The sequence below is a fragment of the Ursus americanus genome, chromosome 20 (genome assembly GCF_024610735.1).
Source record: "Ursus americanus isolate L20-20 chromosome 20, mUrsAme1.1.p, whole genome shotgun sequence".
Lineage (NCBI taxonomy): Eukaryota > Metazoa > Chordata > Mammalia > Carnivora > Ursidae > Ursus > Ursus americanus.
Window position 1 is genome coordinate 9,696,453 of NC_142146.1, and position 18,672 is coordinate 9,715,124.

The 18,672-nt window shown below is 43.0% G+C and overlaps 1 protein-coding gene across 3 annotated transcripts in view; it reads left to right on the forward strand.

Annotated features, from left to right (window-relative positions):
* The window catches only part of MOBP (myelin associated oligodendrocyte basic protein), a 37,679-nt gene that overhangs the window by 9,026 nt on the left and 9,981 nt on the right, over positions 1-18,672 (forward strand). For 2 of the 3 annotated variants that reach the window (XM_045798185.2, XM_045798186.1), the window contains 2 exons: positions 16,235-16,444; positions 16,729-17,127. In XM_045798185.2, coding sequence (XP_045654141.1) covers positions 16,239-16,444; positions 16,729-16,984 — 462 coding nt within the window. In that variant the 5' untranslated portion in view covers positions 16,235-16,238 and the 3' untranslated portion in view covers positions 16,985-17,127. Of the gene's footprint in view, positions 1-16,234; positions 16,445-16,728; positions 17,128-18,672 lie in introns of those variants that run through there. The other variant, XM_087870112.1, reaches the window with a different exon arrangement.

Consider the following 18,672-nt stretch of genomic DNA (forward strand, 5'->3'; position numbering starts at 1 on the left):
AGGGAAAAACACAGTGGGGCAGACTGTTACCACTACACATTAATGGTCAGCGACCTGACCCAGGCCATTATTACTACTTGGCAGCCTGGTCTTCAAATGTCTACAACATCTCTTTTAAACCCATTTTATTCTTCTCAAATTTCCAACTCTCTCATTCTCAGGTACATTTGCTACCCATTTCACAGGAAAAATGGAATCCATTAGATGGGAACTTCATAAAACGAACTGCTTTCCCTTTTCCAACAAAGGCCAACACTTCTGCATGTGCTCTGCACTGCATCTCCTCAGGGTTTCGTCAAGGACACTAATTATTTTTTCTCTTACTTTATTTCAATCTCTTCTCTTAGACCCTTCCCATCAGCACTTATGCTGCTCTTATCTCATTGTAACAAAAAAATCAAGAAATCAACCAACCACCCCACCACCACACCAAAAAAAAAAAGTCTGGAAACCACATACTCCTCTAGCTACCACCACTCTCCTGCCCTTCATTCTCAAATCTCTGGCCTGAGTTGCCTACAGTGTCTCTCCATATCCTCAGCCCGTATTCTCTTCACAAACACTCTAATTTACCTCTGTCTCAACCACTCCATGGAAGCAGTTCTTATCAAAGTCACCAGTTTTCTCCATATAACGTAATTCAATGTACTCTCTTTTTTAAAACTTTTATTTATTATGTAATCTTTACCCCCAATGTGGTACTTGAACTCATGACCCCGAGATCAAGAGTCACATGTTCTACTGGCTGAGCAAGCCAGGTGCCCCTCGATGTACTCTTTGTAGTCCTCATGTCACACCACCTCTCAGAGTCACTCTACCAAGTTCACCACTCACTCTTTTGAAACCCTCCTTCCCTTTGGCTCTCATGATACCACACATTCCAGTTTCCCTCCCCCACTCTGACTCTTCTCTTTACCCTTTGTCAAACACTCCTCCTCCACCTGTCCCATAAGTGTGAGAGGGCCCCCAGGCACAGTCTTATCCTCTCCTCACTCTGCAAGAGTGGCAGAAGCCACCAGGCAATCCCATCGATGCCCCTGGATTCAGCTTCGACCTATACTCCCAACAGCTTAAATTCTGTCTCCTACCCAAGACTTCTCTTTTGAATTATTCACTTGATATCTTCATCTAGATGCCCCTCAAACACCTCAACTCAACTGCAGCTAAAACTGAACTCATGATTCCGCCTCTTCCCCGGAAGCTTCTCTTCCAGTAGATGCTTCCACCACTCACCTACTTCCTTGAACTATATACCTTGGACCCGTCCTTGACTCTCATTCCTGCTTCTTTGATTAGATGAATGATTTCAATATAATATAGTAAATATAAAGATGGAGGCATGTAAATTGCAAAATGGAACAAAGGTAAGTGACATTTCATCCATCTGTGGAAGTCTACCAGTGTAGCTGCTATTGGGTACTCAGATTGTGGCCTTGGACACAAAATTCAGGCAAAGGGGTAGTCAACACTCTGGTGCTTATTTCAGCTTCTCTCTGACTGGTTCTTTTCTTTGTGTCCCTGAGACTGATGCCCTTGGAGAACCCAAGGCAGCTTAGCAGCTCTCACCTTCCCTGAGCTGTCATAGAGCAATAAATCAGCTCATCAGGTAATCTAGGTTCCCCCCTCTGCCCCCTTGCTGTGACCATAGGCCAAATTAACATTTAGGTTTTTCTATAAGACAATGCAAATATGGAAGATGGTTCCCTGTGCAGGGAAAAGGTGGGCAGGCACCAAATCATGAGGAGAAGCAAGGACTTTGCTTGTAACTGGAGGAAGCCTCTGAAGTTTTTGAGTAGGAAAATGGATACATGAGGAGACAAATTCATGCCTTTTGTTCTTTCTCCTGAACCCTCCTGCCCCGTTTATAGAAAATGGTGGAATTATTCAACTGTATAAAATGTTAGTGTAAGTTCATCTATCCATATGCTACAGCAATGTATTGCATAATTTTTAGAAAAAAGAATGTCATGTTATCAAAATTACATTCAGAAATTACTGTGCTTCTTATATGTTTACCTGGCTCCACTATAATAAGCAAGGTTTTTACTCCCAAAACATTTGCTAAATATATTATCTATGTGCTAAGGACACCAACCCTGGGTACACTTGTTCCTTTTCCTGTAATAGCTGTAATAGTCTATGAGAGAGTGGACCACTATACCGTGTCCTTGTTGCCTGGCAGAGAAAGCAAAGCAATCAGGGCTTTGTTCTCTCTCCAGATGGGTCGTCAACCCCTAGACAAATAGAGGCACTTTTATGCTGTTATTTTAAAGCCTCAGCAGCTCCCCAACTCAGTACTGCAGTTTGGCAAGATGCTGCTTTCTATGGAAAAGCACCCTGATTCCAAATAAATATCTGTATGAAATTTTCCATTACTTCCTGGAACTGGTTTCCCAGTTCAAGAACCCACTGTTCAAACGTTCATTCCATTGATTTGTTAACATTTTGGTTTGCTAAGGAGATAGACAAACGGGTAAGTGAGGTCAAATGGATCAAGACATCCTTGGAGACAGCATGCAGTAGTCACAACCAAAGTTTACTCCCTACGTGAACTTTGTGGCTTGGGAAGATGAACACGGAAGCCACTGCCTTTTATTGTGTAAATCTACACTCAGAGGAAAGCATTACCCCTGGGCTAGGCAATTATCAAGGTTTTAGAAACCATTAAGGGTGTCTAAGGAAGGTGGTGAATGTGGAAGGAATTTGCGCGCGGAGGAATACTTTATTCCGTACAGGAGGAGCTGGGGTGAGCAGCCTTTGGAAGGCTATGGTAGGTGAGTGAGACCTCTGAACCTCCGGGTTTTATGCCAGAAACTGCTCTTCCACAAAGCATTCTTCGCGTGCCAGCAGCTTGAGCTCTCACAGCCCGGGGCGGTTCTTCCCGCGGAGCTCCTGCCCAGTGTCTGTCCGCTGAATTCCCCGCTCGTCTCCCAGACCCGCTGATCCCTTGCTTCTGGCTTCCCTTTCCCAAAGTGCTTTTTTCCCGCTCTTTTTGGGGGGGGAGTCCGTCGGAGTGGGCGTCGATTTACATTTCCTTGCTGTCATGTCCTTGAGTCTTCCAGAGTTGAGCGTAGTTGCCTAGAATTACTGGCTTTTAAAGATCTCTCTCTCTCTCTCTCTCTTTTTTTTTTTTTGGCCTGTTTTCATATTTTCAAAAAATTTATCGTTTTTTTTTTTTAACACTCTGATTATGAAAACTTTGTATTTTTATGTGTTCCTATATTTTCTTCTATAATGGCACCGGTCTTTCACCTTGTAACTTCGTGGTAACTTTTGTTCTATAAAATCATAATCTTTATGGTTGGTTTTCTTTCTCTTCACGTCTGCTGTGTTAGAAGCCTCACAGACTAGCTTACCTTGGTTGGGATCCTGGGGATCCATTTACTAGTTCTGTGTCCCGGGTAGGTTATCTGATTTCTCTGTATCTTTGCTTTCTCATTTGCACCACGGGGCTCTTGGGAGGTTGTGAGGACTACATGAGTTGAATACATAAAGCCCTGCTGGTATCTCTGGACAGGTGTTTGCTATATTATTCTTATTGGAGTTATTAGTCTGCTTGCATTTTGTCTCCCTTTTGAGTAGTCCATCCATTTTCCAGTTAAAAAAAAAAAACGCCCCCTCTGATGAACCATACTACTATACCTATATAGGTCTGTTTCTGAGCTTTCTGTTCGGTCCTGTTGATCTATTTCAAAGGCAATAGTTTTTTGTTTGTTTGTTTGTTTTTTAAGATTTATTTATTTATTTTATTTATTTATTTGAGAGAGAGAGAGCCAGAGAGAGAGAGAGAGAGGGAGAATGGGAGCAGGGAGAGGGGTAGAGGGAAAGAGAATCCTCAAGCAGACTCCCCGGTGAGGGCAGAGCCAGAGGTGGTCAATCCCAGGACCTTGAGATCATATCTGGAGCAAAATGAAGAGTCCCACTCTTAACTGATGGAACCACCCAGGCACCCCAATACTCTATTGTTTTAATTAGTATAGCTTATGATAGGTGTCTCCATCTGGTGGGACAAGGCCTTATGCTTATTCAAAATTGTCTTGGCTCATCTTGGTCTTTTATAGTTCCATAAGAACGATGAAATCATCTTGTCAATGACATGAACATTTGATATTTATTGGAACAGCACCAAGTTTATAGATTTATTGGGAGATATTCAGCATACTTACATTGACTGTTTCTTTTTGCAGCCTTCAAAAAAGATTCGCAAGTTTCTTCATGAAGGTCTTAGATATATTTTTTTACCTGAACGTGTCCTGTGGTTTTGTGGTCATTTTGAATGGATTCTTTTATTTTACATTTCTTTTTTTTTTTTAAGATTTTTAATTTGTTTGACAGAGAGAGACACAGCGAGAGAGGGAACACAAGCAGGGGGAGTGGGAGAGGGAGAAGCAGGCTTTCCGCTGAGCAGGGAGCCGGATGCAGGGCTCGATCTCAGGAACCTGGGATCATGACCCGAGCTGAAGGCAGATGCTTAAGGACTGAGCCACCCAGGTGCCCCAACATTTCTAGTTGAAACTCCTAATCAATAGAAATTATTTTGATTTTGGAATATTGATCTTGTGTCCAGAAATCTTGTTGAACTTTCTTTTTAGTTCTAATTAGTTTGTAGAGTTTCAGTGTTTTGTTTTGCATGTTGCACTGGTTAGGATTTCAAGTACACCGTTGAATAGTAGTAGTGATAGCATCCTTTTGGGGGTGTCTGATTTAGATGAAAATGTTTCTCAAATTTCACCCACAGTAAGCTGTTATTATAGATATTTTGGTAGCTAGCTTTTAGTAAGATTAGGAACATTCCCTTCTTCCCTTCCTTCTATGTTAAGAGTATTTATCATGATCGGGTATTGAGTTTTAGTGAATGCTTTCTTGGTATTTATTACTGATCTTATTTCCTTCCTTATTCTGTTAATATGGTAAGTCATACTTACAGACTTCCCAAATCTGAAACATTTGAGATGTACCCTGGCTAGTTTGCATTATGAAACAGTTTACCTATCAGATTGGCAAAAATCTGAGGGTTTAATAACCTACTCTTATATTTGAGGTGATGGGGAAAGGGGCTTTATCATGCGTTGTTTGTAGAACAATGATTTGTACAAATTCCATGGAGAGGAAATTGGAAAACATCTATCAAAATCTGCAGAATTACAAGTGCACAGATTCTTTGACCCAGTGACCCCACTTTTAGAGATACATCCCTCAGCTATATGCATGTGTGTGAAATGATGGGTGCACAGCTTTATTCACTACACCATCATTTGTAATAATAACAACAGATGGGACACAATCAAACTGTTTACTTGTAGGAAACTAGCTTATGCTCTGACCCTTACCAATTTCAAGGCATCTGCCATGCTTCTATTCTGCCATGTGTCGTTATCAACACTAGATTCTCATAAGCATCTCAAATTTAATATGTTCGGCACACAGTAGGCTCTCAGTTAATATGTTGAATAAATGAATGTTCAAAACCATACCCTTTCTCTCCACCACTGCAGCTTTCCCCACCTCGGTAAATGGCTCCATTGGGCATTTGCTCAAGCTGTAACAATGAACCCCACATCTGACCCATCCTCAAGTCCTATTTGATTTCCAAGACCCACCTCTGCTCCCCTGCCCTGGTTGGAGTCCCTGTCCTCTGTCATTGGCCTCCTTGCTTCCACTCTTGCCTGTCTCCAGTCTACGTTGCAAGAAGCCTGGGAAAGCTTACCTCCTCCAGTCTAGATCTTTCAATGCCTTCCATTCTTCCTATTCTTTGGCTCACCTCCAAGGCCCTGCCTGGCCTTCCCGCACCTTACCCTGCAGGCTTGCGATGCTCCAGCTCTACCCTTTCTCTGTTTTCTCCAGTACATCAAGTTTCAGTACTTCTATCTGGAACTATGTCCTCCACTGTGCATGGCTGACTCCCACTTATTCTTCAGATCTCAGACAGATATCCCTTTTTCAGGATCCCTGCCTTAGCCCCCCAATCTAAAAGTGGTCTTGCCACTATATTCTTAGTACCCCTTCCTCCAGACCCCTTGTTACACTGCAGTCACACGTTGGCTATACTGTTCCTGAGATGGTCTGGTAAGTCTCCTTCCCTGTCCCCTGAGCTCCGTGAGTACCCAGTCCTTCTCTGTTTTAGTTCACCCCTGGCACTTTGGCACTCAACAAATGTTCAAATGAATGGCTGGGTGTTAGTATTGTGTTTGGCTACATTTACTTCAGTCTTGTTCTGTGTATCATTTTTATATGTGGAGCCTGATGTCACCTGGCCCCTTCTGTCATTTGTGGCCACAAATTGTTCCTCCTGACACTTCAGAGGATGCTCACCAGCTTGCAAATTTGCCCGAGATTGCTTGAGGTCTCCAGAGGACCAGTATCTCATCTCTTGAAGATGGAGTCTGAGTGTGCTGCCACCTTGCTGAGGGCCCCCTGGCTCCTGTCCCAGCCCCTGCTGAGGCTGCTACCACTGGAGATGTCTGGGGGTGCTTGAGACACTATCACATGGGCGGTGAGCTAGCTTTAGTTGGGATGTCTGTCTTCCTTGAGTCAATGCCATGCAATAATAATCTAGCTTCCAGTGGCTTTCACTTGATATTTCGAATGTATTTTCTATGTTAATACAGCTTCTTCCACCTTTTAAAAGGGCTGCCTACTATTTGGTCAGTCTTTAAATGGCTACTTAATAGTTCCGTGATTAATCAATTGTAAGAATATTAATAATTGAACAAAAATCAAAGGTTTACTGATTCCATTATATTTGTACAAAAATGTTAAGATTCCCATACCCATCTTCTGTCCTTTCATAAGCTAGCCTGATTTTAAGGAATGTATAGAATAACGAATGCTGTACTTTTTCTGTTCTGACAATTTCTTGAAAGACCATCCCCTGTTGCTGGGGAATATGCAGAAATTAAGTTGGGGATTTTCCTACCATTCTCCCCGGAGAATATCCCTCCCAGTAAGTTAAAACCCATTTACTATTTCCCCTCCATATTCTCACATTATTACTGAAAATGTATTTTATTTTTGTCTCCTCTCATAGAATGAAAGTTTAAAAAATTTTATTGCTCTTAAGGGCTTTGCTTTTCAGAGAATAAAAGTTAAATTGTAAAATGGAGGCAAGACATGACAGAAAATAAATTCAAGATTTATAAGTATTCTAAGCACTTGAAGTTAATTCTCCATGCTTTGAAATAATTTAGTATTTTGTTTTTATTTGTTTATGTATGTATGTATGTATTTATGTATTAATTTTAAGATTTTACTTTTGAGTAATATCTACGTGGGGCTCACACTCACACCCTCAAGATCAAGAGTTGCACACTCCACTGACTAAGCCAGACAGGTGCACCTAATTTAGTATTTTAAATATCAGATATTTCATCTTGTTCTTGAGCCAGTCTATGCAATTGTAATTCCTGGTTACTCCCATCTCTTCCTTACTGTTTTCATAACCACTTGAAGGCAGAGAGGGTGGCAGTGGGGGATTTAATGAGAATTTATAGCCTCGTATGGGAAGGAGTTGGGTAAATAAAAGAAAAGGCCTAGGAAGAGCATGTCCTTATTTGCTTAAGCCTTCTCCACTATAGGAATTTATGGAGGAACTCTGCACTCTGCGAAGATTATTCAAGCTAGGGGGAGAGAGGGACAGCTAAGGAGCAAACATTCCTGTTCTCTTTCTTTCTCCAGATGAAACCTCAGAATCATGGCAGGGGGTGTGTTATGGTGTGGTGGAATCATCCAGATAGGTTTGAAATTGTGTGTATGCATGTGGGGGGGGGGTGTCCTACTGACACACTTGAACAGAAACAGTGAGGACAGGCTGCAAGTCCCTGGGGGAGGCCTGTCCTCATGGGTCCCATGACCCATGAGAGTGTGGCCCATGAGTGAGTGCACAGCTTTGGTTGGGGAATTGTCTAGACCTATGGCCCCAAGATAGGGCTTTTGACTCCCCACCTGTAACACGGGACATCCATGGGAACCAGAAGTTGCCTCAAGTAGACGTGGAGGAGCTGAGAGGACAGCTGGACCAGAATAGGGGGCTACTGAGCAGGGACCCTGATGACCAGTGGCTCTGCTGTGGTCAGCAGTAACTTGTGTCATTCATGCCATGGCACTCCACGGAGAGCAGAGAAGGATACTACCCAGACTAGCCACCCTACCCTCATCGCCATAAAGACTACTAGCTTCCCCATACCCTTATCCACCTTTAGAAGGATCAGAGGGAGGTAGGGAATAGTTCTGTCAAGGACCTGAACTTTGTTTTTATTTTATTTTTTAAAGATTTTATTTATTTATTTGTTGGAGAGAGGGAGAGACACAAGCAGGGGGAGTGGCAGGCAGAGGGAGAAGCAGGCTCTCTGCAGAGCAGGGAGCCCGGTGCAGGACTTGATCCCAGGATGCTGGGATCATGACCTGAGCTGAAGGAGGATGCTTAACTGACTGAACCACCCAGGTGTCCCAAGGAGCTGAACTGTAACTGACCACTTATCAGGAAGATATAATTTATGCCAGAAGTGGTCAAGGCAGAATAAATTCAAAAGTTAGTTTTGTCTCTCCTTTCCCAGCCAATATTCAGCATGGTATAGGCTTATAATGCTGTACCAATTATATAATTATAGCAAAATGAAAAAGTTCTTTTTTGGGGGGTACAACAGAGATGATTTTGAATAAATTTAAATTTTCTTTCTAAAAAATAAATAAAAAATAAAATAAAATTTCTTGCTTTGATGTATTTTTTTTAAGATTTTTTTGCTTATTTGAAAGAGAGAAAGAGAAAGATGGAGAGTGAGCACAGGGCAAGGCGGGGTGGGGGGGAGAAGCAGAGGGAGAGGGAGAGAGTAACTCAAACAGACTCTGTGCTGTGCATGGAGCTGAACTGGGGCTTGACCTCATGACCCATGAGATCAGGACCTGACCGAAACCAAGAGTCAGACGCTTTAGCAACTGCGCCATCCAGGTGCCCTATCTTGCTTTGGTTTCTAATTAAAAATTTTTTCCCACGTATATATTAAACATCCCATTCCTTAATCCTTAAGTCCTTGGGACTGATCATTATCTTTCTTTGGAGTTTTGCTTTCTGAAGCCAGAATATTTTTCTCACATAGGCTTCAGACCCTGATAGTCAGGGTGAAGGCTTGCCTCCTGTCTCTCCCATGTTGAGCTCCTTAAACGAGACAAGTGTAGGCCCTTGCTCATGGCTCTGACTGACAAGAACTGAAGGACTGTTCTGTTTCCCAAGTACTGACCTACGTCCACTCTTCACTTCACAGAGCCTGTACCCATTTCCACGTTTGACTTCCTGTGATGCCATGTGGCTGTAAGGAGTACATGGCTGCAGCATGTCAGCTCACTATGTGCATTGTCTTTCCTCGCCAGAAGACTGCCCAGGACAAGGGCCACATGCCACTTCTATTAAATAACTACCCCACATCCCAATTCTCTTTTAAGAAAACAAGGTGGAAAGGAAGGAAGGATGGATGAAAGGAAGAAAATCCATTTTAAATTTAGGGTTCCAATATCCACCTGCAGTCTCCTTAAGGAATAGTGAAGCTATGCTTAAACACAGCTGGTGGTTATATAGAGATGCTAATGCCATCTCTAGAATGTGTAATTAAATGTGTGTGTTGACTAAAGCTTGCTAATTAATTTGCATGAATTAAGAAAAAATGTAGTGGGTTCACAGAGTCTTTAAAAAATTTTTTTCTAAAGAAACCAGTTTCATAACTTTCAAGGTCATTTGGGAAGGTCCTTTCCTGTGTTGCCCTTCTCATTGAACAGATACTGTTGCCTGAGCCAGAGCAGAGGTCCCTGTGGGGACATCTGGAGACAGGCAGCGCTTGTGGGAGACATCGTTGTTCATTTTCTCATTTTAATCAAGTATCAACTGAACACCTGTTCTGAAACAGGCATTGAACAAGGCTCTAAGGACAGAAAATTTAAGAAGGCAGTGGAACAGTAAGGGTAAAGTAAAGCTTCCAGATGCTTCCCTAGAATTATGTATAGCACACAAGGTCAAGGCATGAAAGGAGTGATCATTTCTCTTTGGGGAAAGGGAAGCTCTGGAAAGGCTCTAAGAAATGACTTCCCTTTCGGCAAAGATGATGGAGGTGTTTGCTATGTAACTGTTGGGTGGGAAGGATGCAGGGGGAAGGAGCCCTATGGACCAAGGCCCAAAGGCTTGAAATAATCTACTACCTCCTGGGAGCTGGGGACAGCTGGGTTGGGCAGGATGCACACACCAGGGAAGAGTCTCTTCTTGAATAAAGCCTCATTATTAAAGAAAGGTCAGCTCCTTATGGACTTTTTGCCTACATCTCATTGGCCAGAACATGATCACACGGGAAGCTGTGATATTTACCTGAGCATATCATGGTACCAAACAAAATCCAAATTTGCTATTAAGGGGAATAGTGGATATTGGGCAAACAGCTAGTCATATTGACTGTGAGGAGTTTGCTATTTTATTATTATTATATGATCTTGGAGCGTTTACTTCTTCAGGCTTCAATTTCCTCATCTCTAAAATGGGGTGAGTAGGGACTACCTAAAAGGGTTATTTTGGGAGCTAGAAATGATGGATATAGAGCATCTGGGACATAGCAGGTATTCAATAAACAGTGGGGGTTAGGAAGTTCTTGTTCCTCTCCTTCAGTCCCTTTTTCTCCTTCTTCAAATACCTGCCCCACTTTTCCTCCTCTTTAGTTTTAGAGTATATGGAAACATCTGGAAAGCGTGGAGACTATATTTTATAGTTTCAAATTAAAATTCTTCATCCTGCCAGATAGTTCATATTACCTTTGCTCTGCAATTAGGTGATACCTTTTTTGAAAACAAAAATTAGAAATCGTTGTACACTTGGAAATTTTGTGACAGGTTTTTATAAATAATGAATGAATCAAAGAAGAACTCAGCCATATTTAAAATGAAGTAAAAATGACTTACATGAATATTTGTGGTATCCAGCTAAGGTTGCACTTAATGGAAAAGTTATAGCCATAAAAACATATGTGAGAAATGTTTGACTCACTCAGGAATAGAGTGGGGAGCCTGGATGGCCCAGTCAGAAGAGCGTGTGACTCTTGATCTTGGGGTTGTGAGTTTGAGCCCCATGGTGGGTGCAGAGATTACTTAAAAAACAAATAAACTTTAAAAAAAAAGAATAGAGAAAAAAACAAGGACACAAATCCAAAAGATTGAAGAACTAATAAATGCCTACAGAAGCTAATGAACTAGGGGGGAAAAAAGAGCAAAGATAAGCAAGAAAACCAAGAGCTTGCTTTTGAAAAGAGTAATAAAGTAGGATAACTGCTGGCAAGATGACTCAAGAAAAATGAGACAAGATGCACATTGATATGAACTATAAAGGGAGCTAGAACTATAAATTTATCACTGATTTTAAAAGCCATACGAATACTATAAATAATGTGTATATCTATAAAACTGAAAGAAAGTGGATGATTTTCCAAGTATATAAACCTGAACAGTATGTAAGATATGGTCCTACATTTTATTAAATATATATTTATATGTAAATATTATCAAAGAAAAAAAATGTTAAATATTTTGTAAGTGGTTAACTATGGGATACAATTTTAGGAATTTTTATTATTTTTATCCATCCAAATTTTCTAATTCTCAACAATAAATATAGATTTTAAAACCCACTAAGGGCTGGTTGGGGAGGGATGGAGGAAGCCCCCAGGGGTCACACTGCCTTCAGGACATTCAGAGTTTACATTCTGGCGTCCCATCATGCACCTCTAGCTCTAGCAGGGAGGTCCAGGCTGCCATGCTGTATGACGTTCCCAAACCCATTCTCTACCCTTCCTTCTTCAGTGAGCTGTTTCTCCAACTTACAGGTTTTCTCACCCTAGGACAGAGACCCTTGCATCTATGCAGTCTTATCCTATTCCCCTGGACCCTCTCTAGTCCCCCAAAGTCCAGGCTTCTGGGGAGAGGAGGGCTGAGCACAGGGGGCACAAATAGTGTTGGGCTTGGTCAAAGGACACAGGATGTTAGAGTCACACAGACATGGATTCATATCCCTTGTCTGTCTCTTTCCGGATTTATGAAGTTGGTCCTGTTCCTTAGCTTCCCTCATCTTTAGTTTGTTGGTGATAATGCCCGTGTTCTAAAGCCAGGTAAAGCGCATGAAGAAACCACCATACAATAGATGTTCAGTAAATGTGAGTTCTTGCCTCTGATGTGAGTTATTTAGCTGTGGTTATAACTAAATTACCAGTAAGCCTGGAGTGTTGGGAAAGGATGATTCACCTGCGTATCGCTATTGCTTAGCATGTGGGGCTTAGCATTCCTAAACTGGAGCAAGGTGGGGTCAAAGAGTTGGAGAGGCAGTGCGTATTTGCAATTAATCAGGTACTCCAGCTAAACGCTGTATTTCTGCTACCAGGAGAAATAGTAGCCAGAACCTTTCCACAGACTATAAACATTTTACTAAGGGAAGGAGGGTATGAATTTTCAGCTCATTGCCCTAGAAGAATGTCAGGGTCCAGGGAAGAGAACTGCTTTTTCTGTCGTGAACCACGCACAGAGGATAGCAGGAGGTGAGGCTGCCCCCTGCTGGACATGGTAGGGGAAGGCAGAGGATGAATAAAGTCATGGAAAGAGAATTTGAGAACTTTCTCCTGACGGTGCTGGGGAAAGAGTTCTCTAGGTGAAGGTCTGGATAGGCATGGGGTTGGCCAAGGCATCGCGTCGAGTGGGTGGGAATTGAGAATTCAGGCAGAGCAGGAATTCAGAGTCACAGGAGACTTTAAATCTCCCTCTTAGCCCATGCTAGTCTTTCTTAAAAATTTGGAACATGTGCTAGATTTTCTGCTATTTGTGATGAATGCCTGAACCATTTGGGAGAAGAGGATTCCAGGAAGCTGGAGGAATTGGGGAATGTCCGGGTTGGCTGTGAAAGGTTGAGTAACATTGTCTCCATGTGCTGAGAGTCTAAAGAAATGACTCCTGCAGGTTAGTCCTGGAGTGTTTCATCATTTCCCCTGAGAGCAGATGCTTGAGCTGAACTTTGCCACATTGTGCAGGACCTGGGTAGGAATTTGGCAAAGCTTTAAGGGTCTTATGATGAATCAGATCCTAAGAATCAACTTCAGTTTCTCATTGGTCTAAAAATGCCTGTTTGCACTAACTGTTTCTTTGGGTACCGCTGACCATGTCCTTCTCTACAAATTTGGAAATTCCTCATCTAAGAGGCATCGGCTCCTCCCACCTCTCTGGCTGCCTCTGCTTCTCCTTCTTCCCTTGTCCCTCTCCTGGCAGCTTGAAGGTAGGCCCACTACTCCCCCTCCCCACCGCCGGGGGAGCCTTCCCTGGCCTGGCTTCTCGCTTAGCTCAGTTCATACCACATCCATTCCCAAGGCTGTGCCTCTTCCATAAGGTGAGGGACTCTCAAGATGAAGGCCATAGTGGCTGCGTTCTGGATGCCCACTTCCCCATGAATGTCCTGAGTGCCTTCAACTCACAGTATCCCAGACAATGAGATGATCTCCCACCATCTCGTCTATTTAGACTACTGATGATCTGATGGCATGACAATCTCCTAGTCACCAGGACTAAATCCTTCATGGTGATAGGTAACTCCTCTCCTGCCTTATCATCTGCATCCTGTACTGCAGACAGGGTGGCCTCTCCGAGGGAGTGTAGTTGACCCCTCTGTGTCTTTCTTAGGTATCAACCATCCCCATCCCTCCACAAACTCTTATCTTTGACTGTCCAAACCTTAGGGTGAGATGTAATGTTTGTCCCCATGATGCTTTACCTGCTTCCCCAGCCCAGCATATTGCCCCTCTCCTGTGAACCTTCCACATCAATTTACCCACATATTCTCATGTTGCAGAGCATGCTTTCCTTGTATCCTGGTTACTGACATCTATGCAACATTCCTCCATCTACGCTGTGAGCTCAGTGTTAGCAGGATGTTTATCTGATCCATCCCTTTTACTTCCTCAGGGTCTGGTACATATTTTGGCCCAATAAATGGGTTTTGTGGCTGTCAACACCCTATGTGCATCCTTGCCTATCTCCCCAGCTTGTGGATAACTTTCTTGAGGACTGGACTAAGCATGATTCAGCTGTGTGTCCATGACAGCAGCTGAGCACTGTGCTGGCTTTACCTAAGTATATAAGGGTTGAATTGAATGGTTGAAGGTAACCCCATTAATCACTTAGTGTTTACTGTATCTTGAAGAACTGTAACATTAAAAGTTTTGGATAAAGCAGGTGAGCATTTATACAAGGGGTAAAGAGGGGTTGGAGATGGAGAAGGGACTCTAGGAGAATCTAGTATGACAGGAGAGGAACCCTTCAGATGGAGAGAGGAATCAAAGAAGAAGACAACTGGTTTGACAGCATGGAGGTCTCTGGGAGGCTATGGAGAAGCATTTTTCTTTGGGAAGGAAGGAACAGAAGCCATTTTGGAGTACACAGAGGAGGAGATGTAGAAATGGAGAAAAAGAGTATTGATAATTTTTCAAGAACTTTTCCTATAGAGAGGAGAAGTTATAGAGAAGAGAATAGATATGAAAGTGGGATCGAGAGGGACTTTTCTTTTACAATGGGATACACTTGACTATGTATAAAAGTTGATGGAGTGGTTAAAGTACTAAGAAACTTAACTACATAAAAATATTTTTGCATAATAAAAGCAGGTGCAACTCCTGGAAAGAACATTTGCAACACACCTAACAGGTTTAACGCATGGTATGGACTATACAAACTGAGATGCAAAAAAAAAAAAAAATTTATTTTATTTTCTTAACTGCACTCAACTTGCTCCTCAGCCCTCATTTCTATTTACAGAAGATGGCCCCATCAAAAACCAGAATTAGAATATCCCCTCAGTGTAACTTAGTTGTTTTTAATGTATTCATCCCTAAAACCCAGATCATCTGTTCTATCTTCAAAGAATCCCTCCCTTCTCGGCACTTCCCTCAACCTTTGTACATACTTCTATTGATCACTGTCACACTGTAATTACATACAGCACCACTGTGTGTCCAACTTGACCTTGGGTTTGTTGAGATCAAGGACATTCTCAGCATCTAATACACACATGTCACCTGTGTATATTTGTTGACTTTTGTTGATAAATAGTCCTTTAAGTCCCCTGTGTGCTACAGTGTTTGTAATGTTAGGTAGGACTATTTCTGCATTTGTCACATTCCTAAAAAGCATGTTGTAGTAATTAAATTTTTTATCCCTGTTTGTGAGTTTTTTCAAGTCTCAAATTTCTCTTTGACTCCTCCTCCATCCACTCATCCCCTTTCTCCTCTTTCTTTTTAACTGAAATAAGCTGAAGTAAATAGAAAGATGCACAAAATTTGTGTGTAGCTCACTGAATATTTTTTGGTGGCGGGGGGGACAGAGAGAGAGAGAGAATCTTAAGCAGGCTCCACTCCCAGCACAGAGCCAGGGGTGGGTCTTGATCTCACGACTCTGAGATCATGACCTGAGCCAAAACCAAGAGTTGGATGCTGAACCGACTGAGCCACCCAGGTGCTCCACAATGAATTTTGACATGCATGTGCCCCCAAGTGATCCCTCTCAGATCCAGACCCAGAACATTTTCTGGCCTCAGTGGGCTCCCTGATGCCCCTTCCTAGCCAGACTTCACCTCTTCAAACACAGCTACATTCTGATTTCTAGCACCATAGACTAGCTTTGCTAGTCTAGTTTTGAACCTCATGTAGGTTGAGTTATACAGCTTGTATTCCTTTGTGTCGAGCTTTTTTTGTTCAACATTTTGTTTGTGAGATGCAAACATGTTGATCGTTCTTTTTCATGGCTATGGAGTAATTTTGTATGAATGGTGATTATGTTTTTAGTACCAGACTATTGTTTATTACTATTATTATTATTATTATTATTATTATTATTTTAGAGAAAAGGCCTTTCCTAAACTTAGACTAATATTTTACTACAGATATGTTTGGTTTTGTAATTTTTCCCATCTAAATGGGTCATTAAAACGTAAGTGAAAAAGTGTCCATTTTCAGAAAACATGATTAAAAAGTATGCAAATAAAAATTAATAAACCCTTAATTTAGTTCCTTTCCATAGAGTTGGGCAAGAAGTTGGTCTTCCAGATTCAGGGTGTAGGACAAGGCTGAATGTTAATATTGGACTATGGGAATAGCAGGGAGTAGGCTTCTTGAGTAGAAAGTTCCCTGCCTGATGTGCTGTTTTATGTCTCCCCACCACTCCTTGCTTCAATGATTTCCAGTGAGATGAGTCAGAAAACCACTAAGGAGGGCCCCAGACTCTCCAAGAACCAGAAGTTTTCAGAGCACTTCAGCATACATTGCTGCCCACCATTCACCTTCCTCAACTCCAAGCGTGAGATCGTGGATCGGAAATACAGCATCTGTAAAAGTGGCTGTTTCTACCAGAAGAAAGAAGAGGACTGGATCTGCTGTGCCTGCCAGAAGACCAGGTAAGTGGTCTGCACTGCCCACTCCACACCTGGCTGGGCACTGGCCTGCGGTCTCTCAGCAACATGCCCCCCTCCTGTTACACTCTGTGATTTCTGGGCTGCTCTCCCCACAGTGCCCTGCAGTCCACTCCCAGTTAGGTTCTGCCACTGGAAGGTACTGGAGGGCCATTGGAAGGTGGGAGGGGGAGCAGGGTCTGCCTCCCTGTTTCCAGCTCGTGTCAGTATCCCTTAAGCAGCAGAAGAGAGCCATGGCTCCAGCCTCCAGCTTCTTTTGGCCCCCTCAGCACCAGACGCCGTGCAACATCCCCTCAGAAGCCCAAGCAACAACCAGCTGCACCCCCCGCGGTGGTCAGAGCACCAGCCAAGCCACGGTCCCCTCCGAGGTCCGAGCGTCAACCACGCCCCCGCCCAGAGGTCCGGCCACCACCAGCCAAGCAGCGCCCCCCTCAGAAGCCCAAGCAGCCGCCGCGCAGCAGCCCCCAGAGAGGGCCAGGCACCAGCCGTGGGGGGTCCCCCATCAAAGCTTCTAGGTTCTGGTAACACCATCTCTTCCCTTTTGTTCCCCCAGCCCTAAGGTTAGTAGCTCCCTCTGTGTTTACTAACATCTGGGTTACCCTAATGGCCCTCTCTTGGCCTTACCAAACCTGTGTCAATCCCTGCATTAAATCCCCTCATTTGAAATACCTAGTGTGGCTTGTGTTTTCCTCATAGAGCTGCTGGTACAGTACTTCAGATGGCAGTATCCATTGCTTCTTTTGTCTATGAGGACCACAGTTGATTAATTTATCAACTCACAGTATCCATACCAGTAACAGATTGTGAGACTGAGGCCCTCTGTCACTATACCTCAGAGAGAGGAGGAAGGGTGACTCTAGGGATATCTGTGCATCTGTAAAAATGGAGAGATTCAGCCAGTTCATTCATCCATCCTCCTGACATACTTCATCTGATGTTAATCTCAGTGGCAAGATCATTCATTCATTTATTCAGTCATTCAACAAACTTGATTGCATACCATAGAGTTCCATATATCATGCAGGGGGATGGGAATACAGCAGTGAACAAACTAGGTCATGACTCAACAGGATGAACAAGAGAATAGTTGGTCAAAGTGTAGGGCATGATTGCCTTAATATTGTCATAATCAGTAAGTACACTGGGCTATGGTACCCTGGAGCAGGCTGCCCGTCTGGGGCCTCACAGAGGAGGTTAGGCTAGGGTAAACAGAGAATAAAAGGAGGCCATGCAGAGAGAAAAGGTGAACCAGAGACCTGTTTGTCTGTCCCACCTGAGACAGGTCAGATTTCTTCTTTTTTAATAGACTTCATTTCTAGATCAGTTTTAGGTTCACAGCAAAATTGAGTGGAGGGTACAGAGATTTCCTGTATACTCCTTGCCCAAACATATGGCAGGCCAATCTTTAATCCTTTTAATATTTGGAAATGAAGCTGTTTTGCAGGTTAATAGTGGGTGCTAATTGTATTTGAGATTCTCACACCTACTCTGCATAGCATGTTATTGTGTGTGCATGTCATGGGCTGTTTACATTTACCATGCAGAAGAATCAATTCAGGAGCATGTTAAAGATGCCCCCAGAGAATCTAATTCCTTGGGTCACTGATGAGGTCTGGAGATGTGCAATTCCAACAAACAGCACCTCCACCCCAGCATAGTGACACAGGTGGTACACAGACCACCCTTTGAGAAGCACTGATCTAACCCATTCATAAATGAATGATCCACATTATCTGTAATGTGCAATAAATACATGTGGAAGGGGCCACAAGTATGACACTAAAAGTGAAAGCATTACAAAGATACAAGATCAGGTAAGGTTAATATGTGAAGGAGGTAGGAGGTTGCCAGTCTTTAACCTGGGAATAGGAATTTGTATGCTGGGTTACCTAGTCATTAATCAGGGTCTCCCTGAGTCCAAGGGGGCCGGCCAGGTAAGTTGTGCTATATGGATATATGACTTGGATACAAGGCATGTCATCTGTGGGCGTGGCTTCAAGCCACCATTTTCAGTGAGTTGCGTGATGGCTGCTTGGGTGGCTGGGAGTTAAGGCAGAACACAGACAGATGGAAGACCATGAAGGCCAACTTCATCTGTCGGTTTTATTCACTTAAACTCCAGAGACATCCTAATGTTGGTGTAACTTGATTCCCTCAGTTAACTGTTCTTATTAGGTATCAGGCTGTCCTTGCCTCCTCAGTCCTTCTTGCTC